This window comes from Vombatus ursinus, unplaced genomic scaffold (assembly GCF_900497805.2).
Source record: "Vombatus ursinus unplaced genomic scaffold, bare-nosed wombat genome assembly UNPS02007284.1, whole genome shotgun sequence".
Classification (NCBI taxonomy): domain Eukaryota; kingdom Metazoa; phylum Chordata; class Mammalia; order Diprotodontia; family Vombatidae; genus Vombatus; species Vombatus ursinus.
Window position 1 is genome coordinate 12,395,971 of NW_020947062.1, and position 21,731 is coordinate 12,417,701.

Here is a 21,731-nt window from a genome sequence, read left to right on the forward strand (position 1 = left end):
TGTGGGAAGGAATAAAAAAGGTTAGAGATCATGTACAGTAATCCCCCAGTTTTAAAGAGGGAGAAACTAAAGCCCAAAGATATGTGATTTGTTCAAGTTCAAACCAGTGTGCATAAAAGCCAGAACTAGAACCCAACTCTTGGGTTCAAATTCCAATGTTCTTTTTTCATTGGAAAATGAAAAAAAATTCAAAACAATACTGTTTTTCAAAGAGAACAAAGAAAAGGGAAAAGGACCTACTTGCACAAAAATATTTATATCAGCTCTTTTTGTGAAGTCAAAGAATTAGAAATTGAGGGAAGGGCTAAACAAACGGTGGTACAAGATTGTGATGGAATACTATTGTTCTATAAGAAATGATGAGGGGCAGCTAGGTGGCGCAGTGGATAGAGCACCAGCCCTAAAGTCAGGAGGACCCAAGTTCACATCCAGCCTCAGACCAAACACTTGACACGTACTAGCTGTGTGACCTTGGGCAAGTCACTTAACCCCGATTGCCTCACAAAAAAAAAAAAATGATGAGCAGGGATTCAGAAAAAACCTGGGAAGACTTAGATGAACTGATATAAGTGAAGTGAGCAGAACCAGGACAATACTGTACAGAGTAACAACAAGACTGTATGATGACCAACTGTGAATGACTTAGCTACTCTGATCAAGACAATCATCCAAGACAATTCTTCATGATGAAAAAATGCTACCCACCTCCACTGAGAGAAGTAAGGAACTCTCAATGCAGACTGAGGCATCCTTTTTTTTTTTTTAAAACTGTTTTCCTCCTTTTTTGGTCTGTATTTTTTTTTGCAGCATAGCTAACATGGAAATGTTTCGCCTGACTACGCATGTATAATTGATATCAAATTGCTTGCCTTCTCAAGTAGGGAGCTGAGGCAGAAGGGAAGGAGAGAATTTAGAACTCAAAATTTTTAAAAATGAAACATTAACAAAATTTTTACATGTAACCAATATTGTCATTTTCACCATGACAAAACCATTTAATCATTCTGAGAATCCAATTGAGAATATAAATGTTTAAGGAGACATGTAGTCCAACTTTTATCTGAAGAAGAATATCCACTATAACACACACCTTCTTTATTTAAAGAAAATTTTTAGTGGGGAAGGGGATCCCATTATCTCCTGAGGCAAGACATTCAACATTTGGATCCCTTTTATTTTTAGGAAATTTTCTATCAACCTGCCTCCTTGCAATTTGTACCCATTTTTCCTATTGTTTCTACTTAGTCACAAAAGGTACCAATCCAATTCCTCTTCTAAATGCCATCACTTCAAATGGCTGGACAGATCTATTATTCCTTCTCTTCTCCATAAGTCATTCCCAGTTTCCCCAGATGCTAATATACTCACTTCTCAAACCACCTTGTAATTAATTTTCTATCTATTATATATATATATATATATATACACACACAATTTGTTATTGTATATAATTACGTGTATAATTTATATATTATACATCATTTCACTTTTGCCTTTGTGTTCTAGCACTTAGTGCACATTGCTTGGCACATAGTAGGCACTTTTAATAAACAGATAAATTAACTCACTCCTGGTCCCACCACCACCACCATTCTGGTTGCCCTCCTCTGGACCCTCACCACTTTATATCATCCCCAAAATGTGGCACACATTTCAGCCACCGTGTAACTGTTGACTCATAATGAATTTACTATTCTCTAGCCACAACTCCAGTCTCATCTTGTACTAGTGAAGTCGTTTTGCTTTTTTTTTTTTAATCCCAGTGCAAGGTATTATATTTGATCCTATTAAATTCTATCTTAATAGATTTGGCTCCAAATGATCTAGCCCAGGGCCAGCCAGTCACTGCAGCCTGTTTTAGTATGGCCAGCAAGCTAAGAACGTTATTTAACGTTCAAACATTTAACAAAATGTTATTTAAAGTGTAAAACACACTCTTAGCTCCCAGCTGTACAAAAACAGGGGGTGGGCCAAAAGTACTTTCTGACCCCAGTTTTAGGCAATCAAAATCTTTTTATATCCTGACGGCATCAACCTTGGTGGCTATCTCTCTCGGCTTTGTGTCGTCTGCAAATCTGATAAGTCATTAAATTTTTTTTTTTTTTTAAACAGGGCCTACAAACAGATCCCTGAGACATTCTACTACTGGTCCAGTGATTTAGTTCTCAATATACTTACTGTCTTGCTGAAATCTCTTCCTATTTTTAACAAAAAAAATAACATGTGAGTGATTTTGTCAAATGCTTTGATAAAATCTAAGTAAACTACCTAAAACACTCCTTGACCATGGAGTCTGCCCACCTTTTCTAAAAAGCACTGAGGTTATCGTGGGATAATTGGTTCCTGATAAAGCCATGCTGGCTCTTATGTAATCACTACCTTCCTTCCAGACATTCACTAAAAATCCCTTTAATAATATGTTGTATCTTTTGCTGAGAATTGAAGTCAAGCTCACTGGCTTACGGCTTGTAGGCTCTGCTTTCTTCCCTTTTAAAAAGAATCGGGTCATTCTGACCTCCTTCAGAACCGCCTTGTTGATTTCTTCAAAGATCACCCTCAGTATAGCCTCATCAATAACTTCTGTTCTGATTCCTCAGTACCCTGGAAAGTGGTTTATCTACGTCTGGTGACTTGAATCCAATAAGTTAGTAATTATTTCACAGTACCCTGGAAGGTGGTTTATCTATGTCTGGTGACTTGAATCCAATAACAGTAATTATTTTACCATTTCTCTAGTTATCCTGAATTTTAACTACATATTAGCCACTATTGTCCTGTCTTCTCCAATACATAGATTATACTCCTTCAAAAAGTGAGTAGAAAAAAACATAAAAGGAAAACAAGTTCACTTTTCCCCCAATCATCCTATAATTTCAGTGTTATCCTCAACTGTACATTCATTCACCCCACATATCCAATTAATGATCAATAATTTTCATTTCTACTACAACATTTCTCATATAGATGCCCTTCTCTCCACTCACATAGCTCCTATCCTGGATGAAGTATTGCTCTCCTCTCTCCTGGCCTATAGCAACAGCCTCCTATTTGGGGTCCTCTTGCTTACCATGTTTTTTCCCCCTCCAGGCCATCCTCCACAGAAAAGCCCTGTCTGACCATGTCACCTCCCTGCTCAGTAAACACTAGGAGTTTCTGATAACCTCTAGGATGAAATACAAACTCCTCTGTCTAGCATTTAAAGCTATTCACAGCCTGCTCCTTCCTACCTTTCCAGTCTTCTAACACATCACTCCTCTCTATACGGTCTACACTCCAACCAAAACTGGTCTAAACTTGCTTTTTCCTAATAAAGCATTAAACATTTTATAAACTGTGAAAACACAATAATAATTTAACCTATTGCACCAAATATACCTACTGGAAAGAAATTTGTAATTATCCATGATCATGTGATAATAGGGCTATTTTTAAAATCACCTAAATGTAGGTAAATCTTGATCTTATTAAGTCCAAATCTAAATAACTGTTATTCTAATACCTACAATATACATAAATAATTTGATTAAAATGGTTTTGAACTGGAAGGGCCTCCAATCTAGTCTAATTCTGTGAAGAGTAAAGAAGACAATAGAAGTAAAGCATATGAATAAATTTCAAGATATGCTATTTTTATTAATGAGGTTTCCCCCACAGTCATTTTACAAATGAGAAATATGAAATGACTTGTCCAAAGATCAAACAAATAGTAAGTGACAAAGCTAGGATTTTAATCTAGGTCTGATAGCTAAGTCTTTTTTCAGTATTCTAAGCAGTAAATATTCTACTTAATTAAAAAAAAAACTTGCTTTCTCATTAATTTTTTTCCAGCATTCTCACAACTTACAATGAGTAATCCCAGAAAGGCAGGTAAACAAGTGTTACAATAAATTTAGGACATGAAATTTCAAAAATATTTATAGCATTTAACGCAAGGATGAAAAGGAAGCATTACACTTGTCAATGGTACTCACAGGAACAGAAATAAAATTATTCAATGACAATTTTACAGGCTAGTAAGAGAAAATGATTTTTTAAAAGATGCTAAATCAACCTTTATTAAATTAAATTAAATTATGTAAAACTCTTGAAAAGCATACATTATATATAAATAATAGTTCATATTTTTTGGAACCATGTAAAGCTGGTCACAATTTAGGCATATTTTCCCATTCTGTACATTCTTTTCAAATATAATTTTAATAAGCCAAGTTAGATCTCTCCCTATAATTAGAAAATTGTGATGTCATGATTCATTAAATAGTCAAAACAAAAAAGGGAAGTACATTTGAGGAGACTATAAGGATTAGATTTTCTAAGGTAATAAGAAACAACTCATCCAGTACTAGAATTATTTGTGATGAAAACTTTTCATCCTAAATTAGTTTCAAGATATGGTATGTATCAGACATCTTTATTGTCCCCTCAGGTAATATTTTTCAGTGTCATGTTTATAGGGATGAACATATTACATATAAGAAAAACATATTGTAATGATTCTAAAAACAAAGAACAAATATTGACTGATGGCATATACTTCCTATTTAAAGCCATTAATCAAAAGTATTTGTTTTCTTTTTTTTTTTGTCTATACCAGTGATTTTATTGATATAAGGAACACCCAGTAAAGAAATCCCCTCCGGCAATGTAGACCTACATCAGAATCTTAGAGAGTTGCTTAAAGATACTGAACGCCCAGGGTCACAGCTGTTTTTTGGTGTTTTGTTTTGTTTTTTAATGCCCAAAGATTATTGAGGTGTGGCTTGAAGTTTTAGAGTGTGTGTGCACACGCTCTCATTATATAAATAAATATATTAAGCATGTGGTCTTTAAAAAAAAAAAACATTACTACCTTAAACTTTCAAAATTTCTGAAGTTACAAGTTAGTTGCTGGGTCCCTTTTCTTATGAATAAAAAAGCAAACCCCATGGCTATTCAGTGTAAATTCTTTCATAAAATCCAATTCCATTTTCCTCCTTACTATTCACAAAAGTTGGGATTGCTATGGCAACTAATAGTCACAAATAAGGTTTTAACTAAATATAGCTTTTTTTTAGGTCTTCAGCTAACATGGAAAGAAGTCTTGCTAATTCTTATCACTGAACAAAAAAGACTAGTGAATTTTGCCAACAGGAAAAAAGCTAATAGACTAAGCCAGCTATGAACACTAATCAGTTTGATACACTGTTACTCATTATTCAAACAACTTTTTTTCAGTTAATAAATAATAAATGAGAAGAATAACAGTCATCATTTAGAGGATCACAGTATAAAAGGCTCTAGGGCTGAAAGAGACTGCAGAGGCCATACATTCAACCCTCTCATTTTACAGCTGAGGAAACAGAGGCCTGGTGCCACAATGTGGTTCCATGTCTAGTACAATCAATCACCCAGAGCCTGAGGATTCAGATAAACAATTCCTTTAATAAAAACACATTCAGAAGCACCCTCCCCATTCCCCATCCCTCTGTTCCCTTTTGCCCCCAAGTAAAAGCAGTCTGCAAGAAAACAAAAACAGGTAAAAGCAACCAACAAGGAGATTAAAAGCAGTCAGCAAGGAAGCTCTTCAGAATTTCAGAAGATTCCTGCCAAAGTCCTAAAAGTTTTTCTATCCTCCCTGCCCAAAGGGCCCACAATCAGGTCCCAGATCTGTCCAACTGGGAGCAGTTAATTACCCCACACATACTCCAATTCTTGGCTCATAAACCTTCCCTTTCTCCAATTCCCAGCCCCACCCCCACCAGTGGTATAGAATTTCGGATGTTACTCCCAAGCTCTACAATGAAACAATATTTGTATAACACTTAGCAAAGTGCCTAGTGCATAGTAGAGGCTTAATGAATGCTTGTTTCCCACCCACCCCCACCTCCCCTATTAATGCCCTGCCTCTCAATACTCCAACACTCATCTCCAACTTTTAATAACCTAGGTGACCAGGGTCACAAATAACAGGATTAACAGCTCCCCAACCCCTTCATCCTTGAAGGGAAGCTGAGGGCATCCCATCAAAACAGCAATAAAGGGCTAGAATGGGCCTGGCTACCTCCAGAGCATCCATTTGGACAGGGCCCACCCACAACTGCTTCCTGCAAACGAGGGTGCCAAGGCCCTTTCTACTGTCTCACTACAATGGGTGCTATTGCCTATAGGCTGGGTGTCCACAATAAGCTACTTACACTTGCTTCTTCGGAGACCAAAATGGAAGTTCAAAGGCCTATTTTTGAACTTCAGGCTTGGGAGGCCCCATAATCCACTTCTGGACATTTTAATGGACCCTATTTATGAAATTGCCCTTCCCTCTTCCATAGTTTTTTATTATTATACCACCATTCTCCAAACTTCCCAGGCTTGCAGCCTCAGCATCATCTTCCACGTCTCTCTTGTACACATTCCACATTCTCAAAATGTTGCCAAGATCTTGTCGTTTCTTCCTTCACAACATCTCTTCTATAAGTCCCCTTCTCTGTACACACCTGGCTGCCACCCTGGCATAGGCCTTCATCAAACACCTAGACTACTGCAATGGCCTACTAACTGGTCTCCCCACCCCAAGCCTAACCCTACTCCAGTCCACCTACTCAGCTACCAGAGGAATTTTCCAGGATCAAATATAAAATCTTCTTGTCTGGCACCTAAAGGCCTTCATAACCAGACCTCTTCCTACCTTTGCCGACTTCTTACACTTTACCCTCCACTTACTCTGTGATCCAACATGAGCCTTCTGGTTGTTCCTCTTAGACAACTCTCCCTCTTGAGATTCCATGTCTTATCAATGGCCACCTCACCCCTAAGCCTTGAATGCTCTTCCTCCTCTTCTTCCTCCTCCTCCTGGCTTTCTTTAAGGCTCAGCTCAAATACCACCTTCTATGCGAGGCAGTCTGCCCCACCCCCTCAGCCTTCCACTTTCCCCTGGACTACCTTCCATTTGTACTGTATATACCTTGCAAGTACAATTCTTTACCAATTATCCTCTATTAGAATGTGAGTTCCATGAGGACAAGGAATATATTTGTACCTTACTTTGGATGTTCAATGACTGGCAAATTGTGAGCATTCTATAAAATGCTTGTTGACAGACTAATTGAATTACAGTCAGTTGTTATAAAACAAGCTGCAAAAACACAAATCTGTTCCAATGTGATTGCTATATTAGGGACATCTTGAGCATAACACAAATTTCAAGTACGTTTCTGCACTACGTCTTTCGTGACAATAAGAATGCAGAAAAGTGTACCACTTCACAGTAACTCACAAGCTGCAACCTCACTTCTACAAGTAAACTTCTGGTCTTTGTCAAGGTAAAGCACCACATTTCTTGTATATCTTAAGGAGCAGGAGGAGTTGTGGGCAGAGAAAGGCTGGTTGGCACCACAACCACTCCTATCATGGCCCCTGGATTGCAGTTTCAGCCTGCCTAACTCAATCTTGTAGCCTGAGGCCAAGCCACTACTTATTGTAGTATTTATATATTTCTTATTAACATGCATAATAATACTATGCTACCATTTTTAAAAATTAGATTCCTATCTTTTATGTGTCACTAATAAAGTTTTTGAGCATTGTGCTCTTAATCCCATTTTCCTCAGCTCTGTGGTTTTTATGTTATGATTCTGCATAGTGTGGCGATTTTTAGCAACTCCTATCACATTACAGCAGAACTGCCTGTATTTATTGGCCTCTTTTGAATGGGTACTAGAATTCACTATAGCCCTGGAACATTTAACATGAGTTTTCTAGAAGTCTTTCTCCTTGGGTCCATATGACCCTATGGGGTCTGTAATCCTGGAGGTGCCTGTTCATAATGACCACGTGGCCAGCTTAAATGACCATTATGCTTCTGCAGATGTAAACTCCCTGGAGAAGCCACTCATTATCCTTTGAGAAACAACTGCTTTTGTGTTACTGAGCCCTGGTTACCCCTGAACAGATGACAGAGGACCACACACACACAACTGTTCAACCTAAGACGGGTCCTCTAATAAGATATATAAAGAACAAGAGGCTTTCATCATTAAATGGAAATGACACAATCAAGACCATGCCCCTAAAATGTTAGTATCTTTCATGAAAAGAGTGTAACATCATCAGGAGCTGAGACTGCCAGTCCTAGCCACAATGATTTGCCCCCTCCATAAGCCCAACAGGCCTCTTTCGAAAAAAGCATTAGCTCTTGAAAAAGATTGTTTTGCTTGGTTTACTGGTAATTCTCTCCATTATGAGAAAGAATACAAATCAAATGTGGCAGCATTTTCCCAGTAGGCTAAGTTGTGGGCAACAAGCCTAATCTACGAAAGAGTCCTGAAAGAGCAAATAAAATTTTCATTTATATTCATTCCTGAGTGGTGGCAATGCATTTGGCTGAATGGTTAACGGTCTTCAGAGAACAGAAATGAAGTTTAGGGGAGTGGGTGTTAAAAAAAACCAGTGAAAGAATATAAGAATTCTTTAGATGCTTCTCATAGCATATGGTTTTTTTGGTTTGTTTGTTAAAAATATGGTTAGATAAAGCATTTATCCAGAGCGTTACTATGTGTTAGACACTGTGCTACCCTGGAAATACAAATACAAACAAAAACAGTTCTTACCCTCAAGAAGTTTATATTTTAACAGAAGACAACACATAAAAGGAAGCCAAAAAGGGTGGGGAAAGGGTGGAGACAGTAGTAAAGGTGGAAGTAGTTTGGGAAGTCATGGGCTAAGCCAAGCTTGAAATGAATGTGACTGGCATGGGTGCTTACTGAAATGGAGTTTATGGGCTTTAACTGGAAGATGAGGCCAAAGGGTGGAGGCGCTGTCAACATGAAAAGATTGCTGCTGAAGAAATGGAGTTGTCCCAGGAGTCATAGGCTGAGCCAAGTTTGATATGAAGCAAGTTAGCGTCTCCCCCCCAACCCTCGAGACATCATATGTCTTCTGTCCAACTGAATAACCAGTTGATACCTCTCACAAGAACAGCATTAGGGGCAGCTAGGTGGCACAGTGGATACAGCACTGGCCCTGAAGTCAGGAGGACCTGAGTTCAAATCTGGCCTCTGACCAAACACTCGACACTTACTAGCTGTGTGACCCTGGGCAAGTCACTTAGCTCCAAATTGCCTAAAAATAAAAATAAATAAATAAATAAAAAACAACCCAAAAATCCAAAAACAGCATTAATTGGAGATTAGGTTCATAATCAATCTGGACACGAAGTTAATGATGTTATGGTGTTACGGGTCCAGGATCATATGATCCCCTTAACCAAAGAGAATGCAGTCATTGCTGCCCAACAATGTTCTTAAGGCCACTTAGAGCACCAACCTTTGAGGGATCAATATGATTTTACCTCGGGTGGTTCTTGACCTGCTTCTAGGGGAAAAGAAAGGAAAGGGAACAAGCATTTATTAAGCACCTACTATGTGCCAGACACTGTGCCAAGTGCTTTACAATTATTATCTCTTTGATCCTATTATCCTTTTATCCTATTATCTCTTTGATCCATGAGAGGTAGGTGCTACTATTATCCTCCTTTTACAGGTGAGGAAACTGAGGCAGACAGAGGTTAGGTGATTTGCCCAGGGTCACGTAACTAGAAAGTGTCTGAAGCTGGATTAAAAATGAGGTCTTCCAGGGGCAGCTAGGTGGCACAGAAGATAGAGCACCAACCCTGGAGTCAGGAGGACCTGAGTTCAAATGTGGCCTCAGACCAAACACTTGACACGTACTAGCTATGTGACCCTGGGCAAGTCACTTAACCCCAAATGCCTCACTATAAAAAAAAAAAAAAAAGAGGTCTTCCTGACTCCAGGCCAAGCACTCTATCCATTGCATCACCTAGCAGTCTACAGTTGGCAAATTGATCATACATGCTATTTTCCTTCAAGAGGTATGCCACACCTACAGATACCTACCTAGACTAGCCTAGTGGCAGGTAGGTAGTACAGTGGATAGAACATAGGGCCTGGAGTCAATAAGACCCAAGTTCAAATCCAATCTCAGATGGGCATGTATTAGGTGCTAAATCTAGAGGCAGCAAGAGTGGAAGGCTCCTTTAGAAATTCCAAAGACGGTTGGAAATGCGGAAGTCAATACAAATGGCAGCAACCATTGAGAGCATAAGGTGTTCATGGAGCTTAAAATTAGCAAACGCTCCTTTTTACTAATGATATTACACTGATTTTGCAACAAGTCCCAGAATACAGCAGACCCTCCTAAATAAGATCCATAGTCACTCTAAAAAGATTAGTCTAACTACACAGGAAAAAACAAAAGGTGGATGAAAAATGCCTGTTGTCCAGACTACCACATACATACTCATGTGAATAATCTACAGAATTCATCCATTAATATATATTATCATGGGAAATAAAAGGATAATTTTGATTACATAAAATTAGAAAGCTTTTGCACAAACAAAACTATTGCAGCCAAAATTAAATGGGAAATAGGAAGCTGGGGGAATTTGTTTTAATAGCAAGTTTCTCTGATAAAGGCCTCATTTTTCAAATATATAGGGAACTAAGTCAGTTAGTAGAAGAAATCAAAGCTATCAATAGTCAGGTGAAAAAAATGCTCTAAAATACAACTGATTAGAGAAATGAAAATTAAAACAACTCTTGAGATATCACTTCACACCATCAGACTCACTAACATGACAGAAATGGAAAATGACTAATGCTGGAGGGGATGTAGAAAAATAAAGACACTAATACACTGCTGGTGAAATTGTGAACTAGTTCAACCACTCTGGAAAACAATTTGGAACTATGCCCAAAAGGCTATAAAGCTGTGCATATCCTTTAGACTCAGCAACACCACTAATAGATCTGTATCCCAAAGAGACCGAAGAAAAGGGAAAAGGACCTATTTGTATAAAAATATTGACAGCAGCTCTTTTGTGATGGCAAAGAATTGGAAATTAAGGAGATGCCCATCCCTTGGGAAATGGGGGAGGAGGTTGTGGTATATGACTGTGATGAATACTATTGTACAATAAGAAATGATGAGCAGGATGGTTTCATAAAAACCTGGAAAGACTTATATGAACTGACACAATGTGAAATGAGCAGAACCAGAACACTCTACACAGTACAGCAATATTGAATAATCAACTGTGAAAGACTCAGCTACTATGATCAAGATAATGATTCAAGACAATTCCAAAAGACCCATGATAAAAGATGCTATCTACCTCTAGAGAGAAAACTTATGAACTCTGATTGCAGAGTGAAGTATACTTTTTTCATTTTATTTTTATTGATTTGCAAGATGGTTAATTAACATGGAAATGTTCTGCATAACTTCACACATATAATAGATACAAAATTGCCTTCTCAAAGAGGGGTTGAGGAATGGGAAGAAGGTAGAAATTTTAAATTTTAAAAAATGAGTGTTCAAAAAATGTTATATATAATCAGGAAATATTTAACAAAATATATTAAATATTTATAAAAAAAAAGAAAAAAAGAAATGGCCCCCATTCCAATGCTCTTTTGACTATGCTGGTTGTCTCAAAACAGGTCATAAAATGTAAAAGTGGACATTTTTGTTAATTCTATGAATATTAAATAAAACCAGACTATACTTAAATTCTACAATCAGTTTCCATAAACAACACAATGCACTCACTACAAACTGAGTTTTTCCACAAATACAACTTTTTAAAGACAGTATAAAAACACACAAAAAATAAAATTTTATATTAGTTCTCAATGTAAGAAAATTCTATAAAGAAATTTCTTTGATGTAGGAGAAATATACTACTACTCAACCTTTACTGGAAGGTTGGCAGCCCTGAAAACTCCTATGTTTTATGTAGCATGTACTGGCTATATTCATACTTCTATTGCAATGAGAAGCATGATTTTTTTTTGATTCCAACATGCCAAAACAGATTAAAGTAAATGAATATGATTACAAATTTAATCATTGACAAATACTCAGTACTATCTTGACTAAAATAACGGCAGATAGTAGAAGTTGACCTCATTTGGCCTCATAGCTTATGTGGGTCTCAAAAGTCTTGGTACAGATTTCTGGGAAAGATAGCAATAGGAAAGGTCTAGGAGAAGCCTGGCACCTCCAGAGGAACACCAAAAATAACTAAAAAGATACAAGAGTCATCCCAAGAAAAATGGCTAAAGTATATGAATATGGTTTTCAAGCAAAGAAACTGAAGCTATACACAACCATATGAAAAAAATATTTCAAATTACCAATAATTCTGAAGATGAAAATTAAAGCATCTCTGAAATTCCACCCATCAGATTGGCAAAGATGATAAGAAAATGATATTTGTTGGAGGCGGCTGTGTTATAACAGATACATTAATGCATGGTTGATAGAGCAGTGAAGTGATCCTGTCATTCTGGAAAGCAATCTAAAGTTATACTAAGTCACTAAACTGTGTGTAACCTTTGACTCAGCCATACCACTACTAGGCATGTACATCAAAGAGATCAAGATCAAAAAGAAAGGATCCATTTATAAAAAATATTATAGCAACACTTTTTTGTAGAAACTGGAAACAAAGTGTGTGGCCATTAATTGGGGAATGGCTGAAACAATTTAGTACAGGAATATTATTGAACAATAAGAAATGACAAAAAGGACAGATTCAGAGAAACCTGGGAAGAACTTTATGAACTGAAGCAAAGTGAAGGGAACAGAATCAGAAAAACAACTTATACAACAACAAAAAAAAAATGTAAAGGAAAACAATTTTGAAGACTTAATAGCTATCATCAATGCAATGACCCATAATGACTGATGATGAAGTATGCATCCCACCTCTTGGTGGAGAAGTGATGGACTGCAGGGGAAGAAATCAGATATATATTTTCAGACATGACCAACTCAACATAAATTTGTTTTGACTGATTATACTTATTTGTTATTAAGAGCAGGACTATCGGGGATTTGGGGGGTAGTAACTGGAAGACAGTAATAAGAAAAAAATTAAAGTGTCAGTGAAATATTTTTCTTTAAAAACAAGAAAATGCTAGTGCTTCTATGATGAATTTAACATTTTAAAAAATAAGCTGTATGTAACAGATTCACCTATGACTGAAAAACATAGGAAGTCATTTGGTGAAAGTTAAGGGATAACCAATAAACAGTGCCGATAGACTACACTGGTATCTTCACAATATCATGAGGACATAAACAATGTCAAGTGTATACAGAGTGGATCCATTTGGGCAAAACTAGGGGAAAGCACAGATGAAAGATACACAGGATAGGTTGGGAATAGCCTCACTTAAGGAAATCTCCAAATCACTGTGACTACATACGCCCTGCAGCATTCTCTGGCAAGCTTCTCCATTCACCACCATCCTCCTACTTACCCAGGCATGATTGTTGACTTCTCATTCTCACTCCATATAACCAACACCATAAATCAACACCAAATCTTGTCATCCTACTTTCACAACATATCGTTCTCTCCATTTAGAAAGCTACAACCTTGGTAAGGCCTCATCATCACATGCTTAAATGAAATGCCCCCTTTTCTCTCCAAGGAGAAGTAGAAAGAAAATGCAAGCACTTTAAAAATAACTGACAGTTCCTTCCATAGCACTTTAAAATTTACAAGAGACATTATATACATCATCTCCATGTGAAGTATATCTTATAATACTCAGTACAGATGAACAGAGACAAAAAGGTGTTAGGTGAATTGCCCAAGGTCACACAGCTAAGCAAAGTCTAAGTCTCACTACAATTTCAGGTATTCCTAGATCACAGGTCTGAGGTCTAACCATGAAGTCTCACTTCACAACACCTTGGCCTTTAATATGAGTATGTTTAAAAGAGAGTCTCTTAAACTGGGATCCATCGACTTGTGCATTTTTAAAAAAGTATTTTAATAACTACGTCAATATACTTGGCTATCTTTGTAATCCTATATATTTTATTTTATTCATTAAAAACATTCTGATAAAGGGTCAATAACACAAACAAGGTTAAGAATCCCTAGTTTAAAGCATTTACTTATGGATGGAATCTATTTAAAAGTAGAATTAATTCAAACGTCTACAATATTATCTTGAGGTTCAAATACAACTAATAATCTGTTCTCCTAAGAATATAATGTCCAAAGAACAAAAGTTAACTTTACTACTTAAACTGTCCCTCAAATGATTAGACAAAAATTTACTGATCTGTATTCAAAAACAAGCAATCTTTTTTTATTTTCTTTCCATTTTGCTACAGTACTGGGGTATTAAATTTTAGGGTTTGTTATTTGAAAGGTTCAATAAACAAAGAATAAGAAGTTCTAAATAAACAATTACCAAAGCAAAATACAATTATTTCTGACTATATTCTGCCTAACAGACATTGGACAACTCTAAGCTTCTCAAGTTTTCCACCATTCCCTAGTGCTGGCATTTTTCTAAAATTGGCACTTTTCCAATTCCAACAACAAAGAATAAATGTCATGTGTTGCATAAGAGTAAGCTGATTAAACCCTTGAACTTTAAACTACCCTCCTCTATCTGAAACAGTACATTTTCTGAATGCAAGCTATTCATTTTTTAATTTAATTTTTTTAAAACATCACTGTCACTTCCCAATAGTCACTTCAACCCTCCCCCCTCAAAAAAAGTGCCCCCTGTAACAGAGAAGTATTTAAGTACAATAAATACACTGTTTGACAGATTAGGCCTCATACCTCAATATACTCCCCCATCCCAATCCACAATCATCCCTTGTAATAAAAGAAAAACAGTCAAGCAAAACTGATAATAGTCTGTAACTGCCACACTGTCCATCCCCTTTCTCCACCGAAAGGAAAGTGTTTCATCATGTACTCTGGAATCAATCTTGGTTTGGTTTTTAAATTTATTTAGAGAGGGTATACCAAAAGTCTTAGAGTAGTTTTAAGCTTTAATAACTTCAGAAGCATAAATGGTACAAAATGTACAAAAGACATCATTTGAAAGTTTAATTATTTATATTTCTTTTACACTTATTTAGTATTGTGAATTCTGAAAAATTATTTTAACAGGAGCATCTTGTTGTTATTCATTATGTATGTAGGTTTCTGGACAACACTTCCTTAGACTAGTGGATTAATAGAGGAGGTCCTCTCGTTTGACCTTGATCACCTGAATTATATCCAATGGGGTACTGTCAAAACTGTCATATGTATCAAAACTCCATTCCTTGGATGACCTTAACGCTAAGATTAAAAATGCAATCCTTTCAATTACTGATCAGCAGTTGATTTGAGTCAAAAAAATCGACTCTAGTGATACACAGCATTGGCAGTTATGGTGAAGTTTAATTTTTTTTTAAATCTATCAATATTTTTTAATTTTAAATTAATCCATCTAATTTTTTTTATTAACTTGTGACATTTAGCTTCTGAAGTTGTTAAGAAGTTAAGAACTGCAGTAAAATTTCTTGGACGTCCTGGATTATAGTCATTGTATATATTATTCTCCTAGTTTAGCTCTTTGCTCTACAAGAGTTCATAGAAGTCTTCCCATGTTCCTCTGAATACACTTATTATTTCTTATAGCAAAACAGTACTACTTGATATTCACATAATTACAATTTGTTCAATATTTTCCAATCAATAAATGGTGCTATGAATATTTACATGTGGGACCTTTAACTTTGACATTCTTGGGGTACATACCCAGTAATGAATGCAGTTTTTGAGTCAAAAAGTTTTGACAGTTTAGAAATTTTTCTTGTACAATTCCAAAATGTTTTCCAGAACAGCTGGACTACTTCATAGTTCCACCAACAGAGCACTACACTGACTAATTTCAATGTGAGTTACTTTAAAAATTTTTAATGCATCCAAGAAGAATGTGCTACAGAATTAATCAATTACCATACATTCTGGGTATGAATACGCTAACTGCATATAACAACCTGAATTTAGTATCCCAATTCAAGCATACAGGTGCATCTTCTCAGTAGCTGTACCTTACAGAGAAGCCTACTCCATGAGTCTACTCAAAGGCAGCATGGCATTATGAGAAGAATACTACATGAAGAGTTAAGAAGACGTGGGTTTAAATACCACTTCCGACACTAGCTGTGACACCCTGGACAAGCCACTTACCCTTTCTTGGTCTCATTTTTCTCATCTCTAAAGTGGGAATAATAACTACTCCTCACAGGATTTTTCTGAGGCTCAAATGAGTATATAAGGTGCTCTGTAAGCCTAAAGCACTATAAAAAAGGCAGTTGTTATCATCATTGTCTTTACTATTATCATGACTGCTTAGCAAACATCTAATGACTATAGATCATCCCAACCTGGATGTCTATACTGTACCACATATGCCCCAGTGTTACTTAAGTAATCACAGTGGCTTAAGAGGCAGGTAGGGAAAGCCCAGCTGTTTGCCACCATAGCCCAGGACAAATTAACTCTAATTTTTCAGTTTTTTTTTTAAACTCTTAACCACAAAAGGTTCATCACATCTTTACAAAGGATAACACTCTGATGTCATGTTTCCTGTGGGCAAATGAATATATTGTAGGAAGACAGTGTTTTGAATGTTAAAAATATGACCATGGAAGATTAAAGTCTCTGTACAGTCCCTGGTCTAAGAGAACTTAAAATACAGGAAAAGGTACAACACCCTACAAAAAAAAACTAAATCAAATTAGAATGTGGAAAAGTGGACAATGGATCATACTAATTCACTTAATTTCTTTTTTAAAGTTCAATGTAAATAACGGGGTGTCCATCCATTTGAAAATGGCTTAAAAGATTACGGTATAAAAATGTAGAAAAATATTATTATGCCATAAGAAATTACAAAAATACATGTTTTCAGAGGAATTTGAGAAGTCTTATATGAAATGATGCAAAATGAATTGAAAAGATTCAAGAGAACAATTTCTTCATTAACAACATAAAGAAAAATAACTCTTTGGACATGGCCAATGTCAGATTTTGTTTTGCTTGACTGAACATTTGTTCAAAGGGTTATTCTTTTCTTTTTTCTTCTTTAAACAGAGAAAGGAAAATTCCTGTCCCCCACCCACAAATGAGAATAGAAAGAATCATAAACAAAAGAACCACCCTGAAAGTTACATGTGTAGACAGAAAAAGAGCTCTCAGGGGACAAATGATTTCCCCTTTAAATCTTCAAGTATTTAGAAAGCAAGCTGGTATTGGACTGGTCTTAGAGCTAAAACCGAAAGCAATGGGTAAAACTTTCTAATAGACAGTATCATCGTAACAACAAAAATAATGACAGTTGGGGCAGCTAAGTGGTGCAGTGAATAAAACACAAGCCCTGGAGTTAAAAGGACCTGAGTTCAAATCTCAGACACTTGAGACATGCTAGCTGTGTGACTCTGGACAAGTCACTTAACCCCAACTGCCTAAGCAAAAAAAAAAAAAAAAAAAAAGACAGTGACAGCAACATTTATGGTACCTACTATTCGCCAGGCACTACGCTAAGCACTTTACAAATATTATCTCATTCAGTCCCCAGAACAGCCTTGGGAAGTAGGTGCTATTATTATTCCCATTTTACAGTTGAAGAATCACAGGCAAACAGAGATTAAGGGACTTGTCCAACGTCACACTAGTAAGTTTCTGAGTCGGATCTGATTCCAGGCCTGGTGTTCACTGTGCCACCTAGCTTCCTTAAATAAAGCTTGATATTAGAAAGAACTAGAACTGTCTAAAGTTGGAATGGGCTGGCTCAGGGTTCACCTTCACAGGAGGTCTTCAATCAAATGGCCACTTCTCTAGTATATTGTAGTAATGCTTCTTTTTGGGTATCAGACTAAATGGTTACTGAGGCTTCTTTTCAATTCTGTAATTCTGTGACGATGAGAACAACGTATTCCAAAAAAATCCCATTTTAAGCTGTATTAATAGAAGTACAGCATCCAAAATAAAGAGTCTGCAGTACTCCTCCTTTATCAGACACATAGATGCAGCTCTGGGTGCCATGGTTTAGGAAGGTGGTTGACAAACTGAAACGCATTCAAGAGAATGTGGCCTGGAGTAAGAGGGAACAAAAAAACCATACTGTATGGTTAAAAGAACTGGGAATGCTAAGCCTCGACAAGGGAAGCTTAGGAAGACAGGTGGAAAAGGAAATATTTACAATCTTTAAATATTTGATGTGTTGCATGGGAAAGTGAGACAGAAATACATTGGCTAAACTTAAGAAAAGACTTTGTAGCAAACAGAGCTGCCAGAAAATGGAATGGGTTGTTCTGTGAGATGGTGAGTTTCCCGTCACTTGAAGTATGTAAGCAGAAGCTGGAAAAACACTTGTCAGTAATATCATAAAGCAAATTCACAAGGAGAAGGACTAGATTGCCTCTGAAGTCCCTTCTAAACTGAAGCGTCTATAAAGCCCCAATTCTCCATTTTCTCCCATAATTCCCCACTTATATCCAATTTTAGCTCCTTACCCTCACTATTGCTTTATATTTTTCTTCTAAACCTACTCCTCAAGTACAAATTACTATCTTCTTTAGCACGTGACCAAAGGATACATATCAAGTATAAAAACAAAAATTTAAGAATACTGATAAAGGATCTAAGGCATAGGTCACAAGACCAGAGCTTCAGAAACTAAAAGAAACATTAGAGTTAATCTAGTACAAAACACACAAAGTATTCTTTCCACAATGCCATACTCCAGGATTCAAATAATTACAAGAAAAACCAAAAATGGGGCACACAACTACCTGCAATGATACTTTCCCTAATTTTTCCGACTCTCCAAGGGTCAAGAATCTTAGGGGCCATAACCTTTACCCAGTTTGACTGAAAAGAGTCCATATGGTTCCTACTCAATCCATGAGTAAAGGGACTAGCTCTGGTCCCAATGCTTAATCACTTTGGGCAATTAATGGAAATAATAAATTCTGCTCAGAAAAAAAAGGATTTTTTTTTTTAAAGATTAAAGCTATTCTAGAATCCACATTTATCAATAAAGAACACTTTAGGGGCAGCTAGGTGGTACAGTGAATAGAGCACTAGCTCTGGAGTCAGGAGGACCTGAAATCAAATCCAGCCTCAGACGCATAACACTCACTAGCTGTGTGACTCTGGGCAAGTCACTTAACCCCAACTGCCTCACCAAAAAGCAAAAAAAACAAAAACAAAAACAAAAAAACAAAAAACATTTTAAAAGCATTAAATTGTATTCAATATTACCTACCCCATTTTCAGAATGTTTCTCAGCAGATGTACTTATTCCATTTCTTTGATTTCTTTGATCCTGGATCTGACGGCCACCTACAAAGGATAAGTATCAATCTTACTAAAAACTTCAAATGAAAAAAGATTTCTCCAATTTCTTAATTTGATTTACTCATTAAACACGGTTTACAAGCTTGGTATGTGCATGACACTTTGGCAGTCATCAGGATCTAATCACACAATCCAAGGATTTGTGAGTTGGAAGAGAATCTCAGGAAGAACTTAGTTAAACTCCTTTAATTTTACAAAGGATGAAACAGAGGCAGAGAAGTGACTAGCATGAAGTCACCAAGACTGTAAACAGCAGAGCTATGGTTCAACCTAGGTCTCTGGAATCCAAGTTCAGTGTTCTTTACTTTAAAAACAAAAACATACAACCTCTCATTTAAGGTTAAAGCTAAGCCTTTCTTCTTTTACAGAAGTTTCATAAAGTGTCAAAGTTGGTGAGCTCTTAAGCAAGGCTTTTTCCTTCACATAGGATGTCCCAAAAGTCTTAGTGCCATTTTTTAGGATAGTCCATATTAAACTAAAATTTAATTTAACACACTCAACAATGGAAAAATATTAATATCGCCTTAAAAACATTTAAGAAAAAAAGCTACACTTCCATGTAATAAAGTGGATAGAAAACAAATTGTGGTTACAATATGATCTTATGGCCTCAAGTAAGGCAGTTTTGTGAACCACCTTGTTCAATACAATTCATTGTCTAGAGATAAATAGAAATCTCAATTCATCTAACCTTAAAACTTATTTATTTAAAATTCTGGTCCCTAGTCTTTTTTTCCCTACTCAAGAAAAAGTATAATCTACAATATTATAACTAACATATGTAATAGTTAGCTAGTACTCTCAATATTAGAATCTCTCTTTAATGTTAGTCCCTATACCCTGAATGGCATATATGACCACTTGTTTGGAGAAGAATAAAATAGACAACAAAGGAGGAGGAAAATAGACAACAAAGGAGGAGGAAAATTAAAAAACTATATTTTTCAAGTGGTAGTTTCTATCTAGAGAAATACAAATACAGTTTGACAAACAGGTCACAGTTCAGAGGCAGAGAGGGGCACTAGTGCTTGCGGCTGCAGGAGAGCAGAAGCCCTTCCTGACTAAACACCAGAGCACTGACCGGAAGAGCAGTGACCATTCCTCTCTCCCAGAATTATACTATCTTGGAAGCACCAAAAACTTTCAGGCCCTCAGAACTAGCTCTAAAAAAAAAAGCAGCACAAAAGCTTGGCACGGTGCTTCCCTACTCTCAGGTGAGCAGAGCCCAACTTTAACATAAAGTTCAAAGTCAGGAAATAGGCTGGAAGTATGAGCAAAAAGCAAAAAAAGAACATGACAGGTAACAGGGAAGACCAAAACATAGTAACAATAATAGTAACTAGCAGTTACCTAGCGCTTTAAGGTTGGCAAAGCACTTCTAAAATGTTCATTTTATCCTCACAACAACTCTAGGATTTTCATATCCATTTTACAGATGAGGAAACTGAAGTGGACAGAAGTTAAGTGACTTGCCCAGGATCACATAGCTAGTATGTGCCCGAGGCCAAATTTGAAGTTAGGTCTTTTTTTTTTTTTTAAATAATATTTTATTTTTTTCCCCAATTATATGTAAAGCCAAATTTTAACATTCTTTTTTTTTTTAATTTTGAGTTCTAAATTTTCTCCCTCCCTCCTTTACCTTCCCCCTCCCTACAAGAGAAAGCAATTTGATATAGGCTATGTATGTGCAATCATATAAAACATTATTTCCATATTAGTCATGTTGTAAAAGAAGAAACAGAAAGAAAGAAAGTTAAAATACTATGCTTCAATCTGCATTCAGATTCCAACAGTTCTTTCTCTGGATGTGAGTAGCATTTTTCCTTTGAGTCCTTTGTACTTGTCTTTGGATCACTGTGCTGCTGAGACTAAGTCATTCACAGTATCATCATACAATGTCGCTGCTGCCGTGTACAATGTTCTTCTTCTACTTACTTCACTCAGTATCAGTTCATGTAAGTCTTTCCAGGCTTTTCTCAAAGCATCCTGCTCATCATTTCTTATAGCACCATAACATTCCATCACATTCACATACCACAACTTGTTCAGCCATTCCCCAATTCATGGGCATCCCCTCAATTTCTAATTCTTTGCCACCAGAAAAAGGGCTGCTAAAATATTTCTATACATGTAGGTCCTTTTCTTTTTTTTCTCAATCTCTTTGGGATACAAACCTAGCAATGCAATTGCTGGATCAAAGGGCACAGTTTGATTGCCCTATGAGCATAGTTCTAAATTGCTCTTCAAAATGTACCTATTGTATTGGGTTTTGTTTTTTTTTTGTTGTTGTTGTTGTTTTTTTTTACCAGCTCCTATTTTTTTTTATCAGCTCAATAGTTTTCTTACTTTCAACTTCCTTAATCTCAACTTTGGTTTTTAGGATTTCCAATTTGATCTTTAAAGAGATTTTTAATTTCTTCTTTTTCTAGGTTTTTTAGTTACATGACCTACACTAATATGCTCTTTCTCTATTTTATCAACGTAAGAGTTTAGAGATATA

General features: G+C 36.4%; 1 protein-coding gene and 1 non-coding gene across 4 annotated transcripts in view; both read right to left on the bottom strand.

The window, feature by feature from the left end:
- The window catches only part of PPP1R13B (protein phosphatase 1 regulatory subunit 13B), a 124,858-nt gene that overhangs the window by 40,081 nt on the left and 63,046 nt on the right, over positions 1–21,731 (bottom strand). For all 3 annotated transcript variants that reach the window (XM_027849175.1, XM_027849176.1, XM_027849174.1), the window contains exon 4: positions 19,140–19,216. In XM_027849175.1, the coding sequence (XP_027704976.1) occupies positions 19,140–19,216 (77 nt within the window). The remainder of the gene's footprint in view (positions 1–19,139; positions 19,217–21,731) is intronic.
- On the bottom strand, positions 11,718–11,863 carry LOC114033693. Its single transcript, XR_003568017.1, has one exon. It is a non-coding gene; the product is annotated as a small nucleolar RNA U109 (small nucleolar RNA).